Below are 26,692 nucleotides of genomic sequence, written 5' to 3' on the forward strand. Positions count from 1 at the left end.
CACACTCACTGGCACAGACTCAAAGGGACTGCAAGGATGACCGAACACATCAGAGCGGCACGTGGCATTACCTTGGGGACAGCGCTGCATCAATAATAAGATGGCTGTAAAGGGCTCATCACCCAGCAGTGACACACACACACACACACACACACAAACATATACAGATACACAGAGGCCTTCTCCGCTGGACTGATTCTGCCTGTTAATTAACCATAATGATGTAAACAAGAACTCAGCCCGCCAAAGTCCGCTGCCGATGAGCAGCAATCTGTTACAGTATCTGTGAGAGTACTGAAATTATCTTGTCGCACTTGAGGAACAACATTTGGGCTTCGGGAGGGGCCCACACTGCTGAAATGGGTTTCGTGTCCACCTTTCCCTCTCAGCTGCTTTGATCGGAGGAGAAGCATTTATCAAGTAGCGGAGGAAATGTTTGATGGCACCACAGATGTTTCCGACTCAAGCACAACTCTAAACAGATGGAAGCCTACTGCGGGAAGAAACACTTTTTTCAGGTGTAAAGGCAAGCACTAGGTTATTCTTGTTGAAGTTTTGTATGTATTGGTTTAGCTGAGTAGGCTTCAAAGCAAACAAGATGCCACTGTCCATGTACTATCTCTATCTGAGTGTTTCTCTTCTTGTAAACAAAGAGTGATTCAAAAGTAGCTTCCCCCAGGCGAATGACTGAGACTTGCTTTGAAAATCAGCATTGTTGTGAATGACTCATACATAGTTAATCCAACATAGCAACTTATCTGAATGTGAGGCAGCTAATCAGAACTAATTGTTGCTAACAAAGCGTCAGTTCTCTGGGTAGATCCATAGGCTTTCTTCCTGTCCTCATTCTCTCTCTTCTCTCTCTAAGATGTCAAGCCTGGGGGAATGCTCACATGGTAAGAAAGAAGAGGTTTTCTCAGTGCAGCCCCGATTCCCATTGTGAAGCAGAGAGAAAGATAGACAGATATGCCTTTTGTTCTCTGATATTGCCCACATTCTTCAGGTATGTTTAATTAATGCATGCTCATTGTGGCGTTCTTGTCTCATGGCGTATGGCAGGGAACGACATCTGTTTAATCAACAACTTCCTCTGACAGTCCCTCAGTTGGGTGGGAGCTGTCTCTTCTATCCTCAGATGGTACCACTGAGGGATATGAGCCTCATAGAAATTCTGAGGCCCTTCTCCAAGAACTCAGCCAGGTACAGTAGCAAGAAAAAAGATGAAGTGAAATCAGTCCAAGTGCTGAGCCTGAGTCTCAGACTGCTTGATTGCTCTTTGGTGCTTAACTTATTTGAAGAGCCTTTATTATTGTCAGAGCATATTCATCTAGAACTGAACCGCTGCCATTTCCCTCGGAGATCATCTAGGTGGAGGAGCCTTTGTAGAAGACAGGCTTTTAGTCTTGCTGATGATCGCTATGGACTCCTTGTGCTTGTAATCAAGACACAGGCCTGCTCACATCAGCCCACTCTACATAGACACTCTGGAGATTACATCCTCGATCCCCATCAACTGTGATTACCCCTCTTGAGGTGTGTGGAAATGTCACATTTTACATATCCTAATATTTCACCCCACATAAAACAAGTTCTACATTAGTCTCTGGAGTGAAATGTCAAGGGAATGTGATGTTGCAGGGTTGTCCACTTACCAAGTCCTGGAGCTTTTCCTTCTTTTGTGGTAGCCTACCTGTAAACTGGGGCGCTGGGGTAATTGGGGCTCCAATGGTCATTAACTTGGGATGGGTGGCAGACCTCCACCGCCACTATCAGCGTAATTGGAGCTAATTGGCCCAGTGTTGCTGATGTTTCAGATCAGACAAATAGCAATGACTAATTTAAATGGCGGCATGACCTTTTTAAAGCTTCAGTCTAATTAACCTTTTTCGACACATTCAGGTACTGTATGCAGAACTGGGGCACAAGAAAATACTGGCAGACTGGCCGCAGAGAGGGCTGAGCTATAATCACGTACAAGCAGACTATGCTGATGGGGGATAATGCTCTGTGAGCTCCAATGCACATACTGCACAGGATCAAATTATTTATTTCTTCATTACAGCTCAGTACATAATGTAGATATTCAACTGGGTTACAACTGTGAATAACAATGCTTTGAAGTTTTCACACATCGGGCAAAACCACTAGTGCACAATATCCAGATGTTAAGAGAGGTGAGATAATTATAGAACCTAAAAAAAGATGAACTTAAAGGGCACAGAGATGCAACCTCCATGTTGGTAAACAGAAGTGCATGAAGATGTGTTTTATCCATAACATACACAACTTTGTATGCGGGAAAAAAAACATGTGCCAGATGTTCTAGAGCAAAACAAAGATGCTCATGTGATGTTGCATCTAGGCAAATACTTTCAACATTTGGTGTATGTGCTCGCCTGCAACATATGGAATCTGTAGTTTAAGCTGGGTAAATTATATTATGCTGAAGAAAATAAAGATTGGATGCTGTCATCACTGAGGAATTCAAAGTACGGGAGATATAAACAGAGAGACCAACTGCATTGTGTAAGCAGATCAGCAGTAAACCTCTCATTCTCCTATTCCAATTAATGGCTTAGTTTACTTTGCTATGATCAGAAGCCAAGTGTATGCACAATAAAGCCTTTATACTTCTCTCAGCCATTATATAATTAAATCCAGAGTCACTTGCACTCCAGGACAATAATTTACGAGAAAGGGGGGAGAAAAGGGTAGAGGAAAAGTTTGCGCACGATCTCTTCAGTGCATAAATGAAAATTAATTAATCACTTGGGAAGCTGGCACACCGAACTGGAATAGGGTGGGAGTACCAAGTTGTTAAGTTTTACACGGTAGCATTTAGAAACATAAATAATAGCGAAGACCCTACAGTGCACTTAAATACAGCAGTAAAATGCACATTTTCAAATACCAGCGGTGACCTCCACTAAATAAAGGAGGAACCGGAAAAGTTATTCACTATATTTGGTATTATTTCTAAGGACAGAGGTAGTGCTGTTGAAACCGGCCAGCCATAACACCATCTAAGATGTCTTGTGGGGTCATGTGTCAACTTGTCAACCACACCCCAGTGTATTTTTGTATCCCACAAATACCACAGGGGCATGCTCCCTTGTCCCATTGATACAGGGTTTATTTGTTCTTCACTGTCTGTCCCTGTCATGTTAAACAGGTCAACAGATTATCCAGTAGGGGCTATCAGTTGTCATCTTCAAAAGCTGGGTGTGCATACTGATGTGTCACTATCAGATACTGTTTGTAGGAATGCATTTTGAGAACACTGGGGGGCAAAATAAATGTGAGCTAATGCTCCTGGCGGCCTTGGAATGAGCCCACAGAAAAGGGTGGCTAATCCTATCATTCTACACCATTCATCTCCAATCCACTTGGCTTTCAGCATTTTCCTCAACAGGCAATTTGTGGCTTCCCTGCTGGATCTCCTTGAAGCCAGTGTGTTATGACTGCAAGACACTTCCAGAACCGTCTGGGAGTCGGAGGAGGCCACTAAATGCAGTCTGAGACCCTGTCACTGTCCACATTGACAGCTGCCAGCCCACTGCAAACCGCCCAAAATAGCTTAATGACAGATGCTTTCTGAAAGCATCAAATTGTGGCCTGTCGTGGTCAAATTAGCAAAAACAGGAGACTCAGTTTCCCCCAAGATCATTAGTCAACAACAAAAATCCCTTGCTGTATCGAAAATGCGCTGCATACCCTTGAGACTAAAATCCTTGTTATTTTGTCTCAGCAGAATGCTCCTCAAAGATTCTGAATGGGCTACTTCAAAAAACAAAGCCAGTTAATTTAATAATGCACATCAATGCCTTGAAATGGCAAAAGGACAGCTATTATAAATGAGACGATAATGATATTTTGCGTAAACATGCTTATTCTTTCATTCTAAAAGGTCACAGTCTAAGGGGTGTTTAAAATGGTCTCTGAAATGAAACACGGTCTAAGGCTGAATGGCTTCCAGATGGTGGCGTCCCCCTCTAGTCTGTCTGTCTGTTTCTGCCTGACAGATGCCATGTTTGCTTCCAGGAAGAATCTGAGCAGCCTTCCATGACTAACCAAGACAAGGGACCTGCATTAACCATCTCCTCTGTTCCATGTATTGCATGGCATGCCATCTTTAGCTTCTCAGCTCCTCAGTAAGGAGGCCCTCTGAGGTCTGAATGTACACACATACACAAACCATGCATTATGTACAAGTACACACATGTGCATATGATTGCACATGCACACACACACACACACACACTCACTGAAAGAGGTGAAGAATCCATCTATCGCCAGAAATAAACTGGTTTTGGATCAAAGCAATTATACTCTCAGACAGCAGACTGTGCAAATGGCAGGGCTCAGCCAGTTGTTGAAATCAGCCCTTCAAGCTTATACAGTAAAGATTCCAATCTGCCTCTCTTTCCCCCTGGGTAGAGCCTTAACTCATCAACACCATCACTGAAAATCTTTCATTTTCATTTCCTGGCCAATTCAGTAGTGTGGTACTGCTGAGTAGTGAGTTTCCCCAACATGCCCAGCTGTTTCCAAATGGACCATAATAACACGGCATGCTCCATATATCAAACTAACCATGATGAGACCTATACAATGTGTCTTGGCTCAGGCATATATTGATAGCCTGCTGGAGTGTCGTCACTCCCGTCGACTGGTGAGGCAGTGTTATTATCACAGTTCATCTACAAACTCAATCCACCAAAAACCTTTATTTCCAGCTGTATTTCCGCTTTGGCTCCTGAGCCTCCTCTGGAAACAAACAGCGTAGTGTACAAGCACTGGGCAGAGGAGGGGGCTGTTTAACAGTGTGCTGCACATAAGCCCAAAGCTGCAACTCTGCTCACAGGCTGCACGGCTCCCACGACTCCCCTGTGTGATGTTGCAGAGCCTAGCCAGCGATGCTGGCGTCCTGACCATGGGCTGTGGCCAGTCAGAGCCCAGGGAGCTGTGACAGCTTGCTCTCTCAGCCACAGCAAGAAAAAAAGAAAAAAAAAAGCATTGGAGCTTGAGAGTCCTTAGGGTGAAGAAAAAACTGAGCAAAGAGTGTCACTGTCAACGCGACACACTCACATACATGTCCTACAGAAGTGAGTACATGTATGTTCTGTATACACCACATCTACACGCACGCAATCACTTTAAAGCATATGCTGCAATCAAATGACATATAAACACTGCTCCAAAGGCATTTCACAAAATCCAGACTCTGGATGAGTGGAGGAGCTCTCATCCAGCCATCTGATATTTATGCAGACTGAGACAGAGTGAAGATGTTAAACCCTTGACTGTTCCAAATAGCTTTCAACTTCAGTGTGGGGGTTAAACGGCAGGTTTCTTGGCTCAGGTTGATCGTCATTTTTCATCTGAAGACCATCCCTCACTAAGAGTCTGGACTTGCAGCTTCTTCTAGCAGTGCACCCTACGGACCATGTGCGATAATATAAACACAAGATGTGCCCATCTGCCTTTACATCTCGGCCAATATAGACTTGGCAAAAAAGTATGAGTTGTAAGCCAAAAAATGTGTGAGCAATTATGTGTAAAACTAATGCTTTTTCGTTGCTTGCTTGTTTGTTTGTTTGTTAAAATGTGAACTTCTCTGAAGAGAAAATAAAATTCATCTGAATAAGTGCATTAAGTCTTTCAAAGACAGCAAAAAAAATCTTGCAACAGAACAAAATTCAGTTCAAGAATTCACTTATGCTGTTTTTTGGCCCCCGACAGGTCAGTCAATATTGAACATAACCCTCCCTAAACTAAAAACAGAGAAACAAGACAGGGGTCCCACACTTTCAAGGAAATCATTTTCCAGGATTTGTCAAGGGCATATTCAGTGAGTTATACACATGTCAGTTGTTACTCAAAGAAGGTCTTAGAATAATTCAAAATAGAGAAAGTGGCTAAATAGCTCAAAAATGCATGAGGTTTATGTCTCAGAATGACATCAGTGGCTTAAAATGTGCAATGAGAATAGAGGAAAACATTTGAAAATGTAATCTCAGATGAACTTAATATTTTTTTTTTCTAAATTCTCAGGATTTCATGACATTTTCCACAACATTTTATAAGTTTTCTAATTTCCATGACTGGAAAACTAGTCCATAAATTGCCAGGATTTCCAGGTTTTCCAGGACATGTGGGAATAATCCAGTTTGGTTGTCATCAAGATGTGCTACTCAGAGCTGCCCTACCACCGACTGGGAGACTGACTATGTGAACTCAAAATGTTTATTTCAGCTTTTACTCCCCCCAAAAAGCTTCATATAGAAAAAGTAACCAATACAAACTAGAAACGATATCCAAAATCTGAACCTTGGCAGGAATTGCCCTGGGTACTGTAAAAGCCACATTTGTCATCTTCTCTAGCTCATTCCCAGTAGAGCTGCAAATAACATCACTTGGGCACAGGAAAAACTCTTCTATCAAATTTCTGACTTCTGGGGCTACTAGCAGTGAAAGCCTGTTCGGACAACTGAGCTATGCTAAGGTACAGGGAGTGTCCTGAGATTCAGTGACATTCCAATATAACTTTCTGTCTCGGTATGCTACATGCATGAGGAGATTCTGACCGTGGTAGCTGTGCTGTTTGTCAGCCTAAAAGACGGCTTTTAGCTCTAAGAAACGGGGATTAACTACCAAGCGTTGCTTCTTTTTAATCTTTCATGCTCAAGTTTATTTTGTGTTAGCCTTTGTTTTGACTCCTATCTCTTTGTAATGCCCTGGAATCCCCATTAGGTAGCCGGCGTCTAGCACTCCCTAATGCAGCCCCCCCTTTTTTTGCTCATTCTGTAGACCCACTTGGCAGGGTGCCCATCTATGGTGGGCTCTCCCTCTCTGGTTTCTCTCACACTGCAAAGCTCAGAGTGAAACCCTTTCAGATGAGTCGAAATGAGCTTAGTGCTGATCGGCTAACCAAAAACCTGGACTCATTGTGCTCTGCACCAAGAGACTGGATGAATGTCCTCTAACAAAGACTTTGGACCAGAGAGTTTTTACAGCTAAAGGCCTTGAACCTCGGTCAAACTAAGTCTTCCTCTATAACAAGACAGAAGAGAATAAAACCAAACCAAGGTCTCACTTTTGTTTGAAGAAAAGAAACAGTAGCTACAGTATTTCTCTTTTATTTTGGTCTTTTCTGCTATCTTTGTGGCTAGGAGAGACCAAATGGATTGCGGCGAAGGAAAATGTAATGACTGGGCTCATCCTACAAGGCCAGTCAATCAGGGAACACCACTGTTTTCACTGAAGGCCCGCTCAACACGGAGCAGCTGTGCAAATACATTAGACAGGATCCAGCCAGCTCCCAGTAAAACCAGGATCTCTGCTTCTATAGATATGAAGTATTGGACAAATAAATCAAGAGATAGGCCTAAGCTAAATAAATCTCTGGAATGTTCCTGAAACAAAACAAGGATCGGAACGCTAGCAGGTGAAAAAAAAAAGAAAAAAAAAGGAAGCTGGGTGCGTAAAGGGTCTCTGAATGATGCCTGTGAGGCCCGATGCTGATGAGAAGGCATTCCCTCTGTCCGGGTAGCCCCAGGCAAGGCCCAGAGCTTCACCGTCCTCAAGTGTTTCCCATCGACCTTGAGCTCAAACCACTGCCTGTGTAGTCTCTAACACCAACAAGGAAATTATGCTATTGTGCAAATTACATTCTAATGAAATGCCATGAGTGTGGCGCATCAGCGTCATCTGTTGGTATGCACAGTCGTAATAAGAGGACTGTAAAGATCAGCGGGCAGACTGTGTTGGTCCTCGTGCAACTTCAAGACATTTATTGTAACTACCTCAGTCATTTGGCTTCATGATCCATTTAATTGCTACCTAGAGGTGTCCGTCACACTCACAATGAATCATCAACTGAACAGAAAATTGTCACAATCATCTATAATGAGACTGGCACTCATTTATCTCTTCTCTCCTCTTGGTTGGTACTTCCATTGATTGGCCTCTGATGAGACTGCAGGGCTATTGGTTGGTGGTGGAAATCTGATTTGTGACAATTTGGTGTGATACTGATTTGTTTACCCTCTGCGGGTAGGGCAAATCCATAAGTCATGTGGACCAGACTGGAACATACAGACCAGAACAGGCTGCAGGCTGGGACAGTGTATGAATGATCTGCTGCTGCCAGCTGTGGAGTGTGTGGGCATTGTCTCATTTCAAGCCCTTGGGATTCAGCCAGATCTGCTAAACCCAGTGCTTTTCCAGTGCTTTAAAGCGGAGAATACAGTATCTTTTTTCAGGCAGGAGTACACACACACACACACACCCACACACACACAGTCTCTTCAGTACACACACCAATCAAAACGCCTTCATTGACTCCTCCTTAGTGCCAGACAATTAATTTACTTGGGGTACAAATAGTAAATCACAAATCCATGTCACAAGCCTTTAAATAATTCAAGAAAGGTCATAGTTTTTACTCTCAAACTGGCTTACCAAACGATGACAAAGCAAAAAACTGGCTGTTATTCTTGGTGCTTCAATATGGAGTGGTGGATACAAAGGCTTGCCTTTCATTTAATGTCAAGACAAAGTAGTCTACACAGAAAAGCTTTCATTTGACAAACATGAAGCGTCACCATTTTTTGTGTTCTCGGTTGTTTTTGTTTCAATAAAGATGAAGGCTTTTCAGCACTGTATCTTAAATGAAAGATGCTAAATCCTTTTGTTCTTGTACCTTGTCCAAATTTCCTTAAATTTTCAAACACAGCTTTTTCTTGTTGGAAGCTTACTCAATGAAAGAACAAAAAAAATACTGAGACATATAATTCATGTCTTTGAAGCTGTAAAGAACAGAGACAAAATTCTTCCCTGACTGAGATGGGTCTGAACATGGTACTGCAGCGCACAATACTCACCACAGTGCTCAAGCCATGCTCCATCACCAGCTTGAGGGAGTTCTGGTAGCAGGAAGTGAGGTCATTGGTCTCAGCATTGCCCACATGACCTCTGGCCACTGGGCCCACAGTGTGGATCACATCTGTTGGAGAGGCACAACACAAAAAGCTCATTTCAACACAGCCCACATTTGTCTGTCTGCAGTTGTCTGTCTAGTCAGGGGACAACCTGATCTCACAGAAATCCGTGAAATGAGCACGACCTCTTAACAACGCATTGCGTGCTCCTGGCACATAACCTGTTATAATTACGTGTGGCCACCACAGAAACAGCATCCACTGAAAGTCAATTAGGATCCGTGTCGTATGGCCACCACGCAAACGCTGTCCACTGAAAGTCAATTTCACGTGGGTGGTAGTTCATAGATCCCGGAAGTGCAAATTTAATCAAAATAAAATAATAAAATAAAAAATAAAAAATCGCCAGTTTTCTAGACTAGGCCTACCATATTGACCCGCATAAAAGACGACCCTGATTTTAAGATGACCCCTCTTTTTCAAGACCATTTTTTGGAAAATAGGCTACTTTTTATATGGACAAAATCTTGTTTGAATAAAAAAGCCACCGGCCTGCATCAGGCGGGTCGGTCGCGGCACCGGCTGGTACCGCGCCCACCCGGTCAGGTCTGCGGGATCTGACAGGTGAGCGGTCAGTGCCGCGGTCGGCCCGCCTGGTGCCATGGCCGGTAGGAGTAGTATCTAACATGGAAGGGCGCAAGCCAGTAATTTCGCCTAGGGCGGCACATAGGCAGAACCGCCACTGTATAGTTTATAATGTCATCATTTTCATATTTTTCTAGTCCACAAAAATCATATTTTAAGCCATTTTGAAATCAATGAACGAAATTTTATTTTAATCTGAAAAACACCGGCGTTACCAAGGCAACGCGCTTCATGCCTGGTGACTCCCGGCTTCTCGGCTTCAAAGACGTCACGCCGTGGGTGGTGGTTCATAGATCCCGGAAGTGCAAATTTAATCGGTATTCTGAAAAAAAGGTCTGATTATTAGCCATAACGTTGTAACCACCCAAGGCAGACTTACCACGAGCTATGAGGATGTGTAACGATGGCATGTGTCCACAAGTCCCGTATAATATCAACTTTATTTTAAGAAAACACGTTTTATTTGCGATATCATATCACGGAGAAGCACTACATTACCCATAATCCTAGTGTTTATCAGCGACGTGTCTGAATCGACAGCTTTCATCAATAAAGTCAATAAAATCTAATAAAGTGCATGAAAGTTGATAATGTGCTGATATGTTACGCCATTGAACACAACCCTTTCAGTCAGCGAAACAGAGCGGGTGGAAAAACCGTCGGAACACGTCAAAAATAGCACTAAAGATTTATATAGTCTATATATATTTTTTTTTCTTCATAACACATCTTTACTCGTGGTATAAACATAGGCTACATGTTAAGGTTATGCTTTTGCTGTTGAAAAACTACCGTATGTATGGTTTTTAAACCTAAATTCACAATGTTTATCCTAACCCGGAAGAGGGGTACCAGAACTACAATTCGTGCAGAGTTGCAACACACAGAGCTGTCCTGCGCCATAGCTTTTGTAGTTCTAACATGTTATGTCTATTATATGAAGTGGTGATCACTAATTTTGCAATCTTAATCAAAGTTTTTGGGTGTGGGAAGAACGCCTGAATGGTCAGATTTTAATTTTTTTTTTTCTTAAGATAGTGAAATCATGTTTTTTCCATGTTTTGACACTAGTCGGTGGCGCCCCCTATTGGTTTGCCATCGGACATGATAGTAGAGGTCAAGAGCTTTCCAAAATGTTGACCCCATGTCTCTACCATTTTTTGTTGCTGCACTGTAAGCCTTTAAAAGTGTCTCAGGTGGCCATATTAAGTTAATGGGAAAATCTGAAATATGAAACATTGAGTATTTTATGGGGAAAAAAAGCTTTGAAATGGTCCAAATTGAAAAGTATGACTGTGTATATGACTAACATCAATATTCTAAATAAATTTGGCCATTACATACCCCCTTAAAGAAGTTTGACTGATTTTATCAAGCTTGGACCTAAAAGAGGTCTGCAGATGTACACCTGAGACAGCCTTGACTTGGAGCATGATGAAAATCAAACTTTGTCACAGAACAACAATGAAGACATCGTTTGAAAGGTCTTGACCTATGGAGTAACATATCTCAGTGTGAGACCAGTGGGCAGTTCCTGCTCCCCACAAGTGCCCTTAGAATCTTGCACCTGAGACACTTTTAAAGGCTTACAGTGCAGCAACAAAAAATGGTAGAGACATGGGGTCAACATTTTTGGAAAGCTCTTGACCTCTACTATCATGTCCGATGGCAAACCAATAGGGGGCGCCACCGACTAGTGTCAAAACATGGAAAAAACATGATTTCACTATCTTAAGAAAAAAAAAATTAAAATCTGACCATTCAGGCGTTCTTCCCACACCCAAAAACTTTGATTAAGATTGCAAAATTAGTGATCACCACTTCATATAATAGACATAACATGTTAGAACTACAAAAGCTATGGCGCAGGACAGCTCTGTGTGTTGCAACTCTGCACGAATTGTAGTTCTGGTACCCCTCTTCCGGGTTAGGATAAACATTGTGAATTTAGGTTTAAAAACCATACATACGGTAGTTTTTCAACAGCGAAAGCATAACCTTAACATGTAGCCTATGTTTATACCACGAGTAAAGATGTGTTATGAAAAAAAAATATATATATATAGACTATATAAATCTTTAGTGCTATTTTTGACGTGTTCCGACGGTTTTTCCACCCGCTCTGTTTCGCTGACTGAAAGGGTTGTGTTCAATGGCGTAACATATCAGCACATTATCAACTTTCATGCACTTTATTAGATTTTATTGACTTTATTGATGAAAGCTGTCGATTCAGACACGTCGCTGATAAACACTAGGATTATGGGTAATGTAGTGCTTCTCCGTGATATGATATCGCAAATAAACGTGTTTTCTTAAAATAAAGTTGATATTATACGGGACTTGTGGACACATGCCATCGTTACACATCCTCATAGCTCGTGGTAAGTCTGCCTTGGGTGGTTACAACGTTATGGCTAATAATCAGACCTTTTTTTCAGAATACCGATTAAATTTGCACTTCCGGGATCTATGAACCACCACCCACGGCGTGACGTCTTTGAAGCCGAGAAGCCGGGAGTCACCAGGCATGAAGCGCGTTGCCTTGGTAACGCCGGTGTTTTTCAGATTAAAATAAAATTTCGTTCATTGATTTCAAAATGGCTTAAAATGTGATTTTTGTGGACTAGAAAAATATGAAAATGATGACATTATAAACTATACAGTGGCGGTTCTGCCTATGTGCCGCCCTAGGCGAAATTACTGGCTTGCGCCCTTCCATGTTAGATACTACTCCTACCGGCCATGGCACCAGGCGGGCCGACCGCGGCACTGACCGCTCACCTGTCAGATCCCGCAGACCTGACCGGGTGGGCGCGGTACCAGCCGGTGCCGCGACCGACCCGCCTGATGCAGGCCGGTGGCTTTTTTATTCAAACAAGATTTTGTCCATATAAAAAGTAGCCTATTTTCCAAAAAATGGTCTTGAAAAAGAGGGGTCATCTTAAAATCAGGGTCGTCTTTTATGCGGGTCAATATGGTAGGCCTAGTCTAGAAAACTGGCGATTTTTTATTTTTATTTTATTATTTTATTTTGATTATATTTGCACTTCCGGGATCTATGAACTACCACCCACGTGAAATTGACTTTCAGTGGACAGCGTTTGCGTGGTGGCCATACGACACGGATCCTAATTGACTTTCAGTGGACGCTGTTTCTGTGGTGGCCACACGTAATTACAACAGGTTATGTGCCAGGAGCACGCAATGCGTTGTTAAGAGGTCGTGCTCATTTCACGGATTTCTGTGAGATCAGGTTGCAGGGGAAGTGTGCCAGGCAGCATTAAGCTAAGCACAACCACCATACTGTAAATCCTTACTCTGAGCAGCCTGGCCAAGGTTTTTAGAACCTGCAATATCATCATCAAATACAAATATGATAAAGTTTGGCTTCACAATGAGACAACTGGGATGGCATGGACAACCTAGCGCCTAAAATGAACACATTTATTCAGTTAATAAAACAGCAGCCCAAATAGAAAATCAATTACAAGATTCTTTTATGCCATCTGCTCAAATATTCATATCTCTCCCAGTACTCTCCTTCTCTACGCATAGTAATGTCTCTGCCTGTCAATCACTGGCCTCCTTGTCTGGCCAGGCCAGGCTGAGGAATGCGGTTCCTTAATTGAATCATAGGAGTGATGACAGGAAAATAAGAGAATCTAAGCAGTGACTTGACAGAGACATAATCTTTTACATTCCGCTCGGCTACCCTTGGCCTTCTCAGTGTTGGACAGGACAGGTCAGCGACAATATACAAGTGACTCAGTATCATCCACAGAGCATTCCTGTTTTACCTCACATTCCCTCTGAGGGAGAAAGGGAGTTGGAAGGAGAGAGAGCGCGAGAAATGAAAAGTGACAGACTGACAGAGACAAAGAGGACGTTAAGATTATCCAGCAAAGGTCACCACAGGTTTTGTATTAGCACAGACTAATTCCTGGTATGCTGAATTGCAGTGCACACTGCAAAAGTAATTTGTTTGAATAAAGCAAGCATTTATGACATATTCTGCCATATAACTGATAATTAATTAGAAGTCATCAAGGTCATCAAGGTGAGAGAGCAATACCATGCCACTGCAACTATAATACAGGAGACTGTCCTTCATTAGTGGTTTACAGTTTATTCAAAAACATGTTTCAGAATACACAGTAACAGTCATTTAATTCATTCAATAGCTTTAGCTGTTCAGAACACAGAAATTTCAATTCATAGCCCATTAAATATTGATTGTTCATTTGCAGTTTAACACATCAAGTCACCCGTTCTGTGTGCTAAAATATTAAACCCTGTTAAAGTATGAATACTGAAAATTCATAGCTGGTACATGTGAGTGTAGGCAAGTAAAACGCAGCAACCTGGTGAACAAAATGCAGAGTCACCTCCACCGTTTCCCTCTTTAACAACACATAACCTTACCATTTACTCTTAATACAGAACACTTAACCTTATTTTCAAACTGAATAAATCTTAGCTATGTGTATTTCTCCTCCAGTTGATCATACATCATTTATGGATTAAATTTAGTTCTCAGTTGTATGTCTGGCTGCTTAATAGGTCAGGGTGATAAAATGCATGGGGAACTGCCATCATCAAGAGGCTTTGGCTGGTGTTGCTTACAGAGTGAGATTTTGTGTTGGTAAAGGTCCGTCTTAAGAAACAAGAGGCGCACGTGGTGAATCCCAAGCTAAGTTGAGGTTAGACTGTAATGAGACCGGAGCTGTCTGAAGTATTGTCTTTTTCCAGAGTAGCAGGCTGAAAATTGCACAGCACAACGTGGCTATAATGGGGCACGTGGTAAGTTGTTTTTCGTGCATAATTCATGAAGTTCTTCGCTACAAGAACGGCAACATGCCAATTAGAGTGTGGGCAAGCGCCAAAAACCAGACTACTGGTGAATTCATGAAAATTTAAACAGTTCTTATCTCACCAGTACCCATGTCTCAACTCATATCCTCAACACTTCCACGTCAAATAAATATTTATACAGCAATGTTTTTGTAAGGTGAAAGACATGTTTCACTTTGTAACTAAGGAAGGATATTAGAGAAAGGATAGTTAGTGACTGCAGAGTTCCAAAACAGACTTCGGTAGCCGCTTCAGTGTCTCTGTAAATTTAAACAAAAAAAGACCACCGTACCCTTGGGCCCGCGGGCTAGGAGGAACTGAGGCTAGATGTTTTGTTCTGAGGGAAATGGACAGCTATTTCTAAAACCGAGCTTATTTCAAAACCCCAAGCTTATTTGCAAAGCTGCAAGAACTCCGGCTTATTAGCAAAGCAGGTGTAAAACTATAGGAATTGTATAAGAACATAATTTTCTGAGGACTTGTGAGTGTGTACTGAAGGAAACCAGTGTGGAGCCATGCACTCTGCAAAGACACGAGAAAGTAAATGTTTTCCATGTACTGCACTGGATTTGTGTGATTTAACCTTGACGGTAAAGCTTGTTATGGCTCCCTCTAAGAATATGAGAAAACATTTCACAAATTTTTCAATTGAGTCTAAATGAAGGCAATGTTTTTTTTTTTTTTTTTTTTTAACTCTATGACTGCGCTGTGCTTTTAAAATGCACATATTTCACAAAGATGACATTTTGTAAGCGACACTTGGTATGACCACACGACCAGAGTTCAAAAACCTTTAACAGAAAATGTATCCAACATGGGTGTTTTTCATTATTTTTGCTTTTTCCTCCGTGCAAAAAATCTGTTTTTATCATTATTCACCTCTGTTACCTGACATATATCTCAGTGTATCAGAGCATCTAACTTCGCTGAACTGCATATATAAAGACACATATACACAAAAATGTCTGTGTAACCTTCAACAACAAGCCTCCAGAGTCTCCATCCTAGCAGGGGAATAAGCCATGATGAAAGAACACAACTAGTCGCCTCACAGTTTGAGGGCTTGGGACTGACTGCTTGATTTCTGGTATGATAATGAAAACAGGAATAAAAAGAAATGTCCTGATGCAAAACATTAAAGGGAGGCTACGATATTAAAAACGACAGGGAATTAATTCCTAAATCACTGATATACACTAATCCTAAACTGTAGAGGCGATCCCTCACCTCTAAAATAATGCACCTTAGTAGCTTTTGAGGAAATATCAAATGCATGGGGAAGAACATAATATAGCCATTAACTTCAAAATGAATTTGTAAAGAAGCATAGCAGGTCTGCTGAGAGAAAATTATGAGACACAGCTTTGAATACTTCTCTGTACACAGAGTGCGAGTCGCTGAGGGGTTCAAGGGACTCTTCTCAAACAGACTTTGTGCAAAATCCCAACTCTGCCTGCTACCTTTGAGACTTTTGCCCTGCCAGATCCACCAGTTGTTAATGAGTTTCCATTCTCACCTTTCTTTTTAATTCCTTTTATATAAGTAAAATGCAGGAGAATTAAATCAGTACAAAATAACCATATCAAGCATCATAATGAGATTGATGATGTCTGTTGTACTTATTGGTACTGTTAAATGGCAAAGCTGATTATGAGCTTTCCTTTTTCCATTTCACATATAATACTGAGCAAAGCATGTATTTATTTTCATCAGCAATGTTTACAGCCTTTTCCTCATGACCATTACGCCCGGGCAGGTCTGCTGCAAAATACCTTTAACTCTAAGAGGAATGGAGTGGAGCCCGTAAAAGTTTCGACAATCCAGTCGATCCTTTTTATTTTAAATTGGTGAAATGTGCACTGCCTATTGTGAGCCTCTAACACGCCGTGATTAGCACACATTTCTGCCATTGGTTCTTGAAAGTCAGTACATGAGTGCTCAAATGAGGCGGCATGGAGCACGGAATCAGCAAAATATTATTTCATCTTCATGCATGCTTACTCGGTTAAGAATATCATGCCTACGGACCATTTGGTTGCATTTACTGTAGTCCTATTCAAACAAAGACTTAAAAAAGAGTTGGATGAGCAATTCTATGCATACGTGTCGTAATTACTCGGGGAGAACACTTGTGGTGCGTCTAATACTACTGTGGAGCTCAGTCAGCCTTAATAAAAATCACAGCAGCAGAAATTCATTATTTGATACAAAGAGAAAGGAGAAAATATATCCACCCTCACACTGTTGTCTAAACATTCCCAGCAACAGGGTGTATGACTTATATTTTCCACTTTTGTTGGCAGAGATACACATTCTTCTAACAGTAAAGATGTATCCATACAACCCTGAAGAGTGCTGTGGCAATTACAGTTATACAGGAAAAGCTTCTTTTAAAATGTGTATTTATCCTGTATGGAACGCAATAACAATAGGAAGACTATGCAATAAGTGCAAGAGATAATTCTTCTGTGTGTCGCTTGCCACATTGAAAAAGATCTTTGTTTAAACAAGAATGAGAATAGCTCCAGGAAGATTTTTTTCTCTGTTTTTCTCAAAATCCTGATACAGTGAAGTACCATTGTTGCATAGGATAATATACTTGCAAAAAGTCCAATGAAATGTTGTGAAATCGCATTGCGGTATCCTGCCTCAAATACCTCCCAATGAGAAAAGCAGCACCTCAAATTCTCCAGACGACTGAATTATATTTATTCTGCTGTCAACTTCACCGCTAGTAATTTAAACACATGTAAACACAGCTGAGTGCTGCAGTCAACACAATAGGCAGAGTGAGCATCTGAATGACTAATATGCATTAATTATTTTAAGTTGATTTAATGCATTATTTGTAATGCAGTGACCATTAAATTGCAAAAAACATAGACTACTTTATCATATCAGTTGGTTTCACAATTAGTCCATCAATTAACTAATCTCTGTCTAGCTCTGTGCAACAAAACTTAGAGAGTAAGTCCACTTACTGAATATTACAAACTCCTTTATAGAGTTCTCAGACAGTGGCTGACCTATTTACAGTGCATTAGTACAGAATGGAGCAAAATGGTCAAAATGGATACCAGTAATATTACTTTAATGTACTGTTATTTGGATCAGAAATGAACCATCACAAAAGTAATCAAAAACTGACTTCACAATAGCATATCATATTATTGCAATATCTCTGTCTGCTGTCCCAGAACAATTCTAGCACTCCTCCTGAGGTCATGGGGGCGGGGGGCTGTGTGAAATAGAGTCTCAGGCAGCAAGCCTGTCTGGCAGAACCAAAGAGCTTTTAACTCACTCACATACAATTTATGAATATAAATGTATAGAGGTGAGTGAAAAATGAACTCCATGGCCATTATTTCCCTTTGAGCTTGCTGAGTTGACATAATAGAGACAGTGGCAAGTGATTTTCGGTAAGTTAGATTGATCGGGATGGACATCAAACGCCCCCTTTCACACACCAACTGTACAGCATGTGTGCGAACATCTTAGACAAGTCTACTAACATATTCCACAGCTCTGGGAGAAGAAGTACCAAGGGGACATGCACACTTCAAAGACGCCACTTTCTTAGCAACTGAAAAGTCTTTTTGAAATATCTAGAATTCATTTAGACGAGAAGTGCTATGCTATCTCAGAGAGGGACCAGCACTTCACAACCTAATCAATCTTTAATTTTTGGTTGCCTATGCTGGCTTTGATGCTGTTTTGCCATTCTGCAGAATAACATGTCAAACATAGGAAACATTTGAACTTGTTTACTTTATTATGATCGGTCTTGAATGGTCCCATTCTCACCAACAACCCTTGAGGTACAATATAAACATTGTTAGTAGCAAAGAGATGCATGTGGATGCGGGAGCATCATTTAGATCTATTATAATTCACAAGAGCCAGCAGACAATAATCAAACCGCTTTCATGCTGCCCATGGCAATTATCTTGCACACTTAAGAATCAACAAAGCACATAATGACTTACAGTCCATTAAGAAATTCAGCCAAAATTGAATTTAAATGCTGGCTCTGCAATCACCATCTTTATGGGTTAAGCCCGAATCTGTTTGGAGAGTGGATTGTGGGCTTATTAGTCTGTAAGAGCGAGGCTTGATAAAATTTAGTGTTTCTATAAAGTTCCATGACTGATGCTGGAAACACTGACTGCACTTTCATTGTGGCTCGCATCTTGATTTCACTGTTGCTGGCGGTGGCCTGGCTCACATTTTCAACCTGAAACTCTTACCATTAACAACAGATCATCATGCGACTGCTGAAACAATTAAGATGTATCACCATTTCCTTATGATTAAAAGAACTGCAAAAACATAATGAAGTGAAGCAGCATCATGGAGAAGACTGTATGGATTGCTTATAAAAAACTGTCTTGGAGGAATACGAAGCCTTGTTGGCTGCACTATGAAACCATGGGATTTTTTTTTTTTTTTTTTTTTTTTAAGCCTGGAGTACAATGTTTGGTGTAGAGCAACAACCCACTGTTGACCCTCTGTCATTTTGTATGGCTTGATTGCGAAAGAGTCTACAGTGTAATGCATTGGAGCAAATTGAAGTGGGGAAGATCAATAGAAAAAGCAACAAAACTCTCACTGAAACCTCAATGCAATTAATATTGAATTTTTTGTTTTTGTTCAAAATGAAAAGAAAAACAAAAAGAAAAAGAAAAAAGGAAAAAAAATCCACAGGAGAGCAAAAGAGAGTGTGTAATATCACAGTCAAACAAACTTTCCAAATGCATTCTTAAAGAGAAGCCACAGGCTTTGGGTCAGTTCAATAAAAAATGAACTATGAACTAAAAAAAAAAAAAAAAAAAAGCAATTCAGTGGTGTATGATATTTTGAGTGACGCTGTGCAAGAACAGTGTGCTCCCATCGGATTTATGTGTACATTTCCTAGTGAAATAATACAAACTGAATCTTAAGCAATAACTGCTCAGAAGCATCTCTTTTTGGTTTCACTCATGTGCATATGCTGATGAACCCCAATCACTCATAAATTAAAAGCACATTCATAAAACCTTAATTATCATGAATTAACAAATTGGTATTGCCTACAGAAAGAAATGCCACATTAGGCAAAGGGGAACACACATAAATATCATCTGTGGGAGAGAAAAACTTCAGCAATGCCGAGATTGAGGTCATACTCACTGCCACTGGAAAAAAAATAACCGCCCTGTTCTGCTGCAGAAACAGGGAGATATGGAGGAAGATCACAGAGTAGGTGAACGTGTTACATTCTCCCACAGAACCGTACAAGAAGTTAAAAGTTGTTTGATTCCAAACTGTTCACTAAAAATCTCGCTGCAGCCAAGCAAAAGGAACAGGCCTTGTTGAACTGCGGGTTGGCTGTTTGGAAAATGTGTCTCCCCCGCTCCTCCTTTGCCTCCAACTTAGCTCTTTTGGGACTTTGCACTATTTCAGCCCTCTAACTAGGCTCTCCAAAAGAGCATGGATCAGTCATTAATTGAAATAGCATCTACACCAAATTTGATAGTTTTCTTCTTCTATTTTTTTTTTTTTTTTTTTACATATATTGCTTTCTTTTATGCAGTGTAATTGAGAAAAAGTAGGCATACTCTCAAAGCAAACTATTTAACATCAGTTTCATCACAAAAGTGAAAGTACTGCTCATGTTTCATAAATGAGATCCAGCGTTTTTCTCAAAAGGATGTCTTTCTGCAGCATTCTACAGCAGGCAGCAGCTGATGATCAGGGGAAATTATGGACATTTAGAGTAGTGTAATTTCAAAGTAATTTTATGACTACAGGATGCTGAAGATCACAGTATTCTACGGAGAGCAGAAACTTCAAGCTACATTATAGGCAACATCACAGCCAGCCGAAACACAAGGGGTATGGATAATCTTCCCCAAATCAGCCACAGCAGAAGGGTGGTTAACCGAGCCTTTGGGTGAATTACATGAGAAGCTAAGAGTGAACACAGTGATGAAGATTACTTGGCTTCCAGTGCTCACTTTCTTTGAACTGACTGAATATGGATGCAACCAAATTGAGGCAATGGGAATTAACAGAGTGACCCTTGCAAGCACCTTTCCTCACATATACAGTTTATGTGCTTGTTTATATGCATACACACAATACACCCCCAAAAGGAGAAAGAAACCCTGTCTGCATCAAAATATAATCTTACATTTGTGAAGGTTTACTTTATAAAACTGTTGCTTATCACTGCATTTTCAAAAAGCCCCAAGAACTAATTTAAGCTGCTTGGACTGAAAAACTAACAGCCAACACACTCAACAATCTACTGGCCGGTTAGAGTACCCTCACCATTACCTTTTTTTTTGCATTGACTTTGCCATTAAATGTTTATTGTTGACTGTTATTCATTCAGAAAAAGGCTCGAGAAGCCTGCACTTGCTGTCTTTGTTTATCATGACTTCATGGGCTTGCTGTTTCAGCATCTTTCAAAACTCAGGTCTCCTCCCCACTTCTCCCTGCGCCGTTGCTATAAGCCAAAAGAGTCGACGGTATCATTGTGATTTCTCCCATACAGAAAAGGCATAGTGCTGCTCCATGGTGAGTTGCTATTCATGTTGATCAGTTTTTGTTTACTGTGTTTAGCATGTTTTTTGTGAACAGTGAACTGTGCATATCAGTTTGCAATTAATGGGCGTAGACGTGAGTGTCATTAACTCAACGCTTTATGGCACGCTTTATGCTTTATGGCCCCGAGGCCAAGGATTTACGGCAACCAGCATGCAGCATGGCTAGTGCAAGTCAAGACAACGCAGCTGCTGGCACTGCTGAAGCCTGTCTATATGAACATTTTAATTGAGTTTTATGAACAAATCAGTAGATTCCAACAGAAAAAATCTCAAAATTGTCTGAAAAAACAAACCAGAACGTCAGCCACTTTGCCATCACATTTGAAATGTCATATTAAGTTGAAGCATTCGACCAGTCTTGGGAAATATTTACAAGTGAATGACGATCACGAGAAATCATTAACAAAGGTGACATTTAAGGTTAGAGAAGGAAAAAAATACAGAGGAACTGTGACTTGAAGTATATCACGTCTTCACTGATCAAGCCGTCTATGAAACATTAAATGAAAAACAAGTCATTGTAAACTGAAAGTACAACCTAAATAAAGCACATGGTGAAATGAAGACAGTCACATCCTTTTTTTTAAATGTGACACCTGTCTTGAATGGAAAGAACTGTACAAAACACTATAATTTAATGTTCTTTCTTATATGTTCTTTGGCATTATCTATGAATAACAACATGAACAACCTGGAAAAAAAAAAAAAAATGCATGATGGTGTCTCCATACCATCCACGCTGGTGTTCATTACGACTCCTGTCACACATTTTCACATGACAGCAAATAATTACCAATCACTGTAAAGTAAGGAGGACATGTCTATCTAGTGTCAATCATGGAGCCGTTGCTTCACAGTGCTCAACGGCTTTTAGAGGGAAAGAGAGAGAGAGAGAGAGAGAGAGAGAGAAAGTTAGGGAGAGAGAGATAGCATCTCATGTTAAAGGGTTCTTCAGGGTTTCTCGTTCCTTATCCTTCATCTTTAAACACACCTCGCTGTCAGTCTGTGAGAGCAGCACACTGCAGGCTACCTAGATTGGTGATTATCTCCCTGTATAAATATGCAGTGTAGGTTTTGATATCACTACTAAACAGTGTTATTTTGCACAGTTTTGTTTTGACTAAAAACACGCTTTATGCCTCGTCCAATTTTAGCCATGACATATCGATTAAATTGAGTGAATTATGTACTCACTAGAATGCCCTACTAAAATGACCTACTTTTTGTAAACTAAAATAATTACATTATGGTCTATGATATTACATTATATGTACATTATTGAGAATTTCAACAGTTCAACCTTAGAAAATGCATCACTTTTTTATATCTAGTGCACTCAAAAACAACTGAAAACCTTCCATTTTGTTCTCACTTCTGAGTAGTGGTAGTCCTACCTCCCATGCAGCTATCCATTTCCATTAATTTCAATGTGGTACAAAATTCAACTTGCAGGGGCTTGAAAATTCCTTGAGATAACCCATCCATCACAGTGAACATACTGTCTCACATTATTTTAGTCAGAACTGCATTATTTCCACACAGGTTTCTTCTGATGCATTCACATGGGAATCTCCAACATGCGTATCACAAAAAGTGCCGCATGCTTTGAAAAATAGTCGGTGGAAATGTAAATTGTGTATGCGATATATCATAGGGGTTAAAGCATAAATAAAAATTGGTACTCACTGCTGCTTAATGGATTGTGTGGTAAGTTTATATTTATAAGCTTGGTACCAAAACAAACATGCTTCAACTTACTGCCGTTACCTTGCCTCAGTCATACAAGGATGCATGGTGTTATGGGAGACGCTCAAGCAATGTAGAAGTGCTTGACCCTTTGGCACGTTCTTTTCTTGCATGCGCTTTGCAAATTAATAATCAGTTTTAATCAACAACCTCTGGTCATTTTTGAAGAAACTACTCCCACACAACTAAATTAAGCAGCTTTGTGAAAGATACAAGCGTAGGATATCGTCTGCTCTCCTTGAGCTAACACACAAAAAGGTCCATGATTGTGAATATAAAGTTGCTTTTCAGAGCACAGAACTGTAGACAGAGATACTGTAGCTCCTAATTGCTCACAGTTGAAAAACTAGTGTTTTTTTTTTTTTTTTTTTTTTTTTTTTTTTTTTTTAGTTATGTTTAATAGTGACATTGCTCAATCACTGCATCTGCACATGGAACAACATTGCAAAAAAAAAAAAAAAAAAAAAAAAATCTCAATCTGGTCTCATCTTCAGTCAAACAAAAAACTTCTGACAAAAATCTTCTTTTTTTTTTCTTTTTTTTCCTTAAACCAAACAAAATAGTCTGTCAGGTGGATGAGGTAATCCCACAAGTTTCCGATGCAGTCTCACTTGTTTCAGGACTTTTTCAGGGAACAGGTATAAATATGTCGAAAAAGGCACAAGAAGGCAGATCAGCCCACAAGAATTACACCTGATTGCAAAAAACAAAACAAAACAAAAAAACAAAACAAAAAAAAAAACAAAAAAAAACAAAAAATCAGGAGTATTATCTCACCCCACTGTCAGATTTTTCCCATCTGTTTTAAGAAAAACAAGATTTTAACACTGAATATGAGACTAAGATGGAGATTTTTTACAGCATGCACTCCTCATCATCTTGGGCTGATGAAAGTGCACAACACCTTTGTTAACAAGCATTTTAGTCACCGTGCCACTAAATGGTTACTTTTACACCAGTGCACGTGTGCTGAAGAAACACCACAGGTAAGCAGGGGAAAAGATGAGAGGGAGGGTTTATAGTCTAGTTTGGGTCGTCAAATTAGTTTTCTGTGAGTTTCCTGTGGCTGAACTGCATCTAAGTTGATTCTGCTGGTGCTCATAAGAGACCCAGTAGTTGTGATAGAAGCCGATAAGGAGGGGCAAGCACATCGCATAAAGTCAGTGTCAGGGCAGACAGGGGTGAGACTGGGGAGTGTGTGTGTGAGCACGTGCGTGTGTGTGTGTGTGTGCGTGCGTGGGTGGGTGAAAAGAGGGTAAGGGCGATGGGAGGGCGGGATTTGAGGGTGATAAGGTCTGTGTTGTGGTAGAGGCAGACTGACATGACTCCCCGATGGTTTCGCCACGGCTCAGTGATAATGGAATTCAGTGTTATCAGGTGAGATGCTTTGTATGTCTCGTCACCTGCATACGCCAGGTGAACATACTAGCCCTGGCCAAAAATCATACTGTAACACACCCAGGAAACAACAGACACAGCTTCACTGTATCAAGGTAAAACAGCACGAGTCCAGGAAGAGGCCTCACCGACAGGAATGCCTACATAGATACCTGCCTTTGCCACTTGAATTCTAATTCCATAATACCCACAACAGTGACCACATTTCCAGTAATTAAGTATATTTTGGCATGATTGCTAGCCTGGACCCTCTCAGCATGCACACAGCTGTTCCCATGTCGGTCGCTGAGGATTACTAAATGAAGTGTGTACACCCACTCGGACATGGAACTGGTGTTGTCATGGTGACAGAGAGTGCAGAGTGATCCCTTAACGCTCGCTGAGGCTCCAGTCTGAAAGAGGGGCTTTTAGCAGACCTGCAGTGATCTGCGGCATGCCAAGCGGATACAGTTTTTAGTGCATTAATATTCCTTTCTTTAAACATGGATTAGGGTTGTGTTAGTGATTATTCATACACTTGGCTTTCAAAGAGCTTTTTCAGAGTGTCATTGAGATGCTGCCACATTCAAACAGATGCCGAGGGGCAAAGAGCAAGAGAGGAGCAGTTACAAAAGATGATGACGGCAGAGAAGGAAAAAGAAAGAGCATCACAAATGCGCTCAATATTACAGGCATGTTTTTGCTTATTATGACAAATAATTAAATACCTAATATTAGATATCATGTAAAAACTAGGGCTGGGTATTGACACAAATTTCCCAGTGTGATTCAAATCCTATTCAATTTGATTTGGATTCGAGTCAATTTCGATGCAGTTAAGGTATATTTCATGCAATACTTTATGTGCAGCTTACATAGGGCCTTGTGTTTGTCCAACTGCTCTACCATCATGATTTTTAAATCGAAATGCACCAGGACATCTGCCTTTAGGCTTGATGGTGCTGGCTTCAGGGGGAGAGCGCCAACCTTTATTGTTATATTCCTTCAAACTGTAATTTGGTCCATTGAATTTCTATAGGCTAGTACTTCAGCAGACAATATCTGCGGGACATGAAGCATGTTACGAATACGAGTAGGCAAAAAACTTCACATATCCATTGAGAAAAGTCATAGATTATAAGATACGTCTCAGGATTTTAAGAATCGATAATGAAAAAGAAAAAAAAAAAAGAAAAAACAGCTCTAGTAAAGATCATGACTATATCTAAAGTTGTATGTATAGTGTTACATACATGAATCACTCCTCACATGTGCAGATGCACAAACAGTATAATATCACCTGTTTTACTGTTTGAATATAAGGGCCTTTGAGTGGCTTAGAAGCATTGATCAGCACTTCTCCACACAGTAAGTCATTAGATAAGATAAGATGTATTTTTATTGATCCCCCGTAGGGGAAATTCAATTTGACGCAGCAGTACAAGGGAATGTAGTTAACATCAAAGAAATAAATTTCCATAAATACCTATACATCAAAAAACTAAGTAAAAAGTAAGATAAAATAAGATAAAATAGGAATAATAGATACAATAAAATAGGTCTGATTGCCCTTAGCATCCTGTTAGACTTAGATGTTAGAAAATTCAAAAGTCACACTACAGATGCACATGCACACTCCCACACACACACACACACACACACACGCACACACACACAAACACTGTGATAAATGCTACCTTAAAATGTCAACAGGCTCTTCACATGAGACAAGACAAGGCAACTTATTGATAAGTGATCCTTCACAGCCTGCAAGTATGCATTTCTCCTGCAAAAAGGGCAGCTGTGTGCAATGGTCTGGTAGTGTTTGTGTATGTGTGTGTGTATGTGTGTAGAGGTGGAGGGGATTGGATGGGTGGGTGGGTATGCATTATCCCTATACTGAAGGACAGGAACAATGGGGGTGTGATTATTGTTTTGCTGTACACATGCTGTAAGAACGGCCCTGGCAGAGTCTGCAGGGACGGGCGCAGAGTGAGACAGAGGGAGAAAGTCACTGAGCAGCACTGCCAGCTGTTTCCACTGCTCTGGGCTTTCTATAACATTCCTCTAAGCTTGAATGAGCTGCCAGGTGACACTGCTCTCAACAGCGTGCTACTTGTGCTGTTTGCTCTTTTCTTTTTTTTTTCAGAACATTTGCATAGTGTTTTGAATAAAATGGCAACATGAGAGTCGTTTTACATTGCCAAACACAATGGATGTACAAAGCAGTTAAAACTCAACCCAGCAGCTCAACACGTGGTTAGCATTATGTGTGACGCATACAGGGTACAACTCTTAAAACAGTGCATTTCTAGGCCAAATTTATTGTTTGGTGGTGTCTTATTTATTTTATTTCTTATTCCCACAGATAATTGTCCAGACTTCAACAATGTGAATTCATGATAAGATATTTCCAGGGCACAAAGTTTGGTAGCCGTACATTTTTACCAAAGGAAAATGTCAAATTTTGGTGTTCACCTCTCACAATCACAGTGCAAGGGCTTCTCTCTGGACCCTCACTTTGCAACAGTGCTCAGC

General features: G+C 40.7%; 1 protein-coding gene across 1 annotated transcript in view; it reads right to left on the minus strand.

Annotated features, from left to right (window-relative positions):
• The window catches only part of macrod2 (mono-ADP ribosylhydrolase 2), a 430,410-nt gene that overhangs the window by 121,580 nt on the left and 282,138 nt on the right, over nt 1–26,692 (minus strand). The window contains exon 6 of the mRNA XM_030070312.1: nt 8,886–9,007. Coding sequence (XP_029926172.1) covers nt 8,886–9,007 — 122 coding nt within the window. The remainder of the gene's footprint in view (nt 1–8,885; nt 9,008–26,692) is intronic.

Source organism: Myripristis murdjan, chromosome 15, assembly GCF_902150065.1.
Source record: "Myripristis murdjan chromosome 15, fMyrMur1.1, whole genome shotgun sequence".
NCBI lineage: Eukaryota > Metazoa > Chordata > Actinopteri > Holocentriformes > Holocentridae > Myripristis > Myripristis murdjan.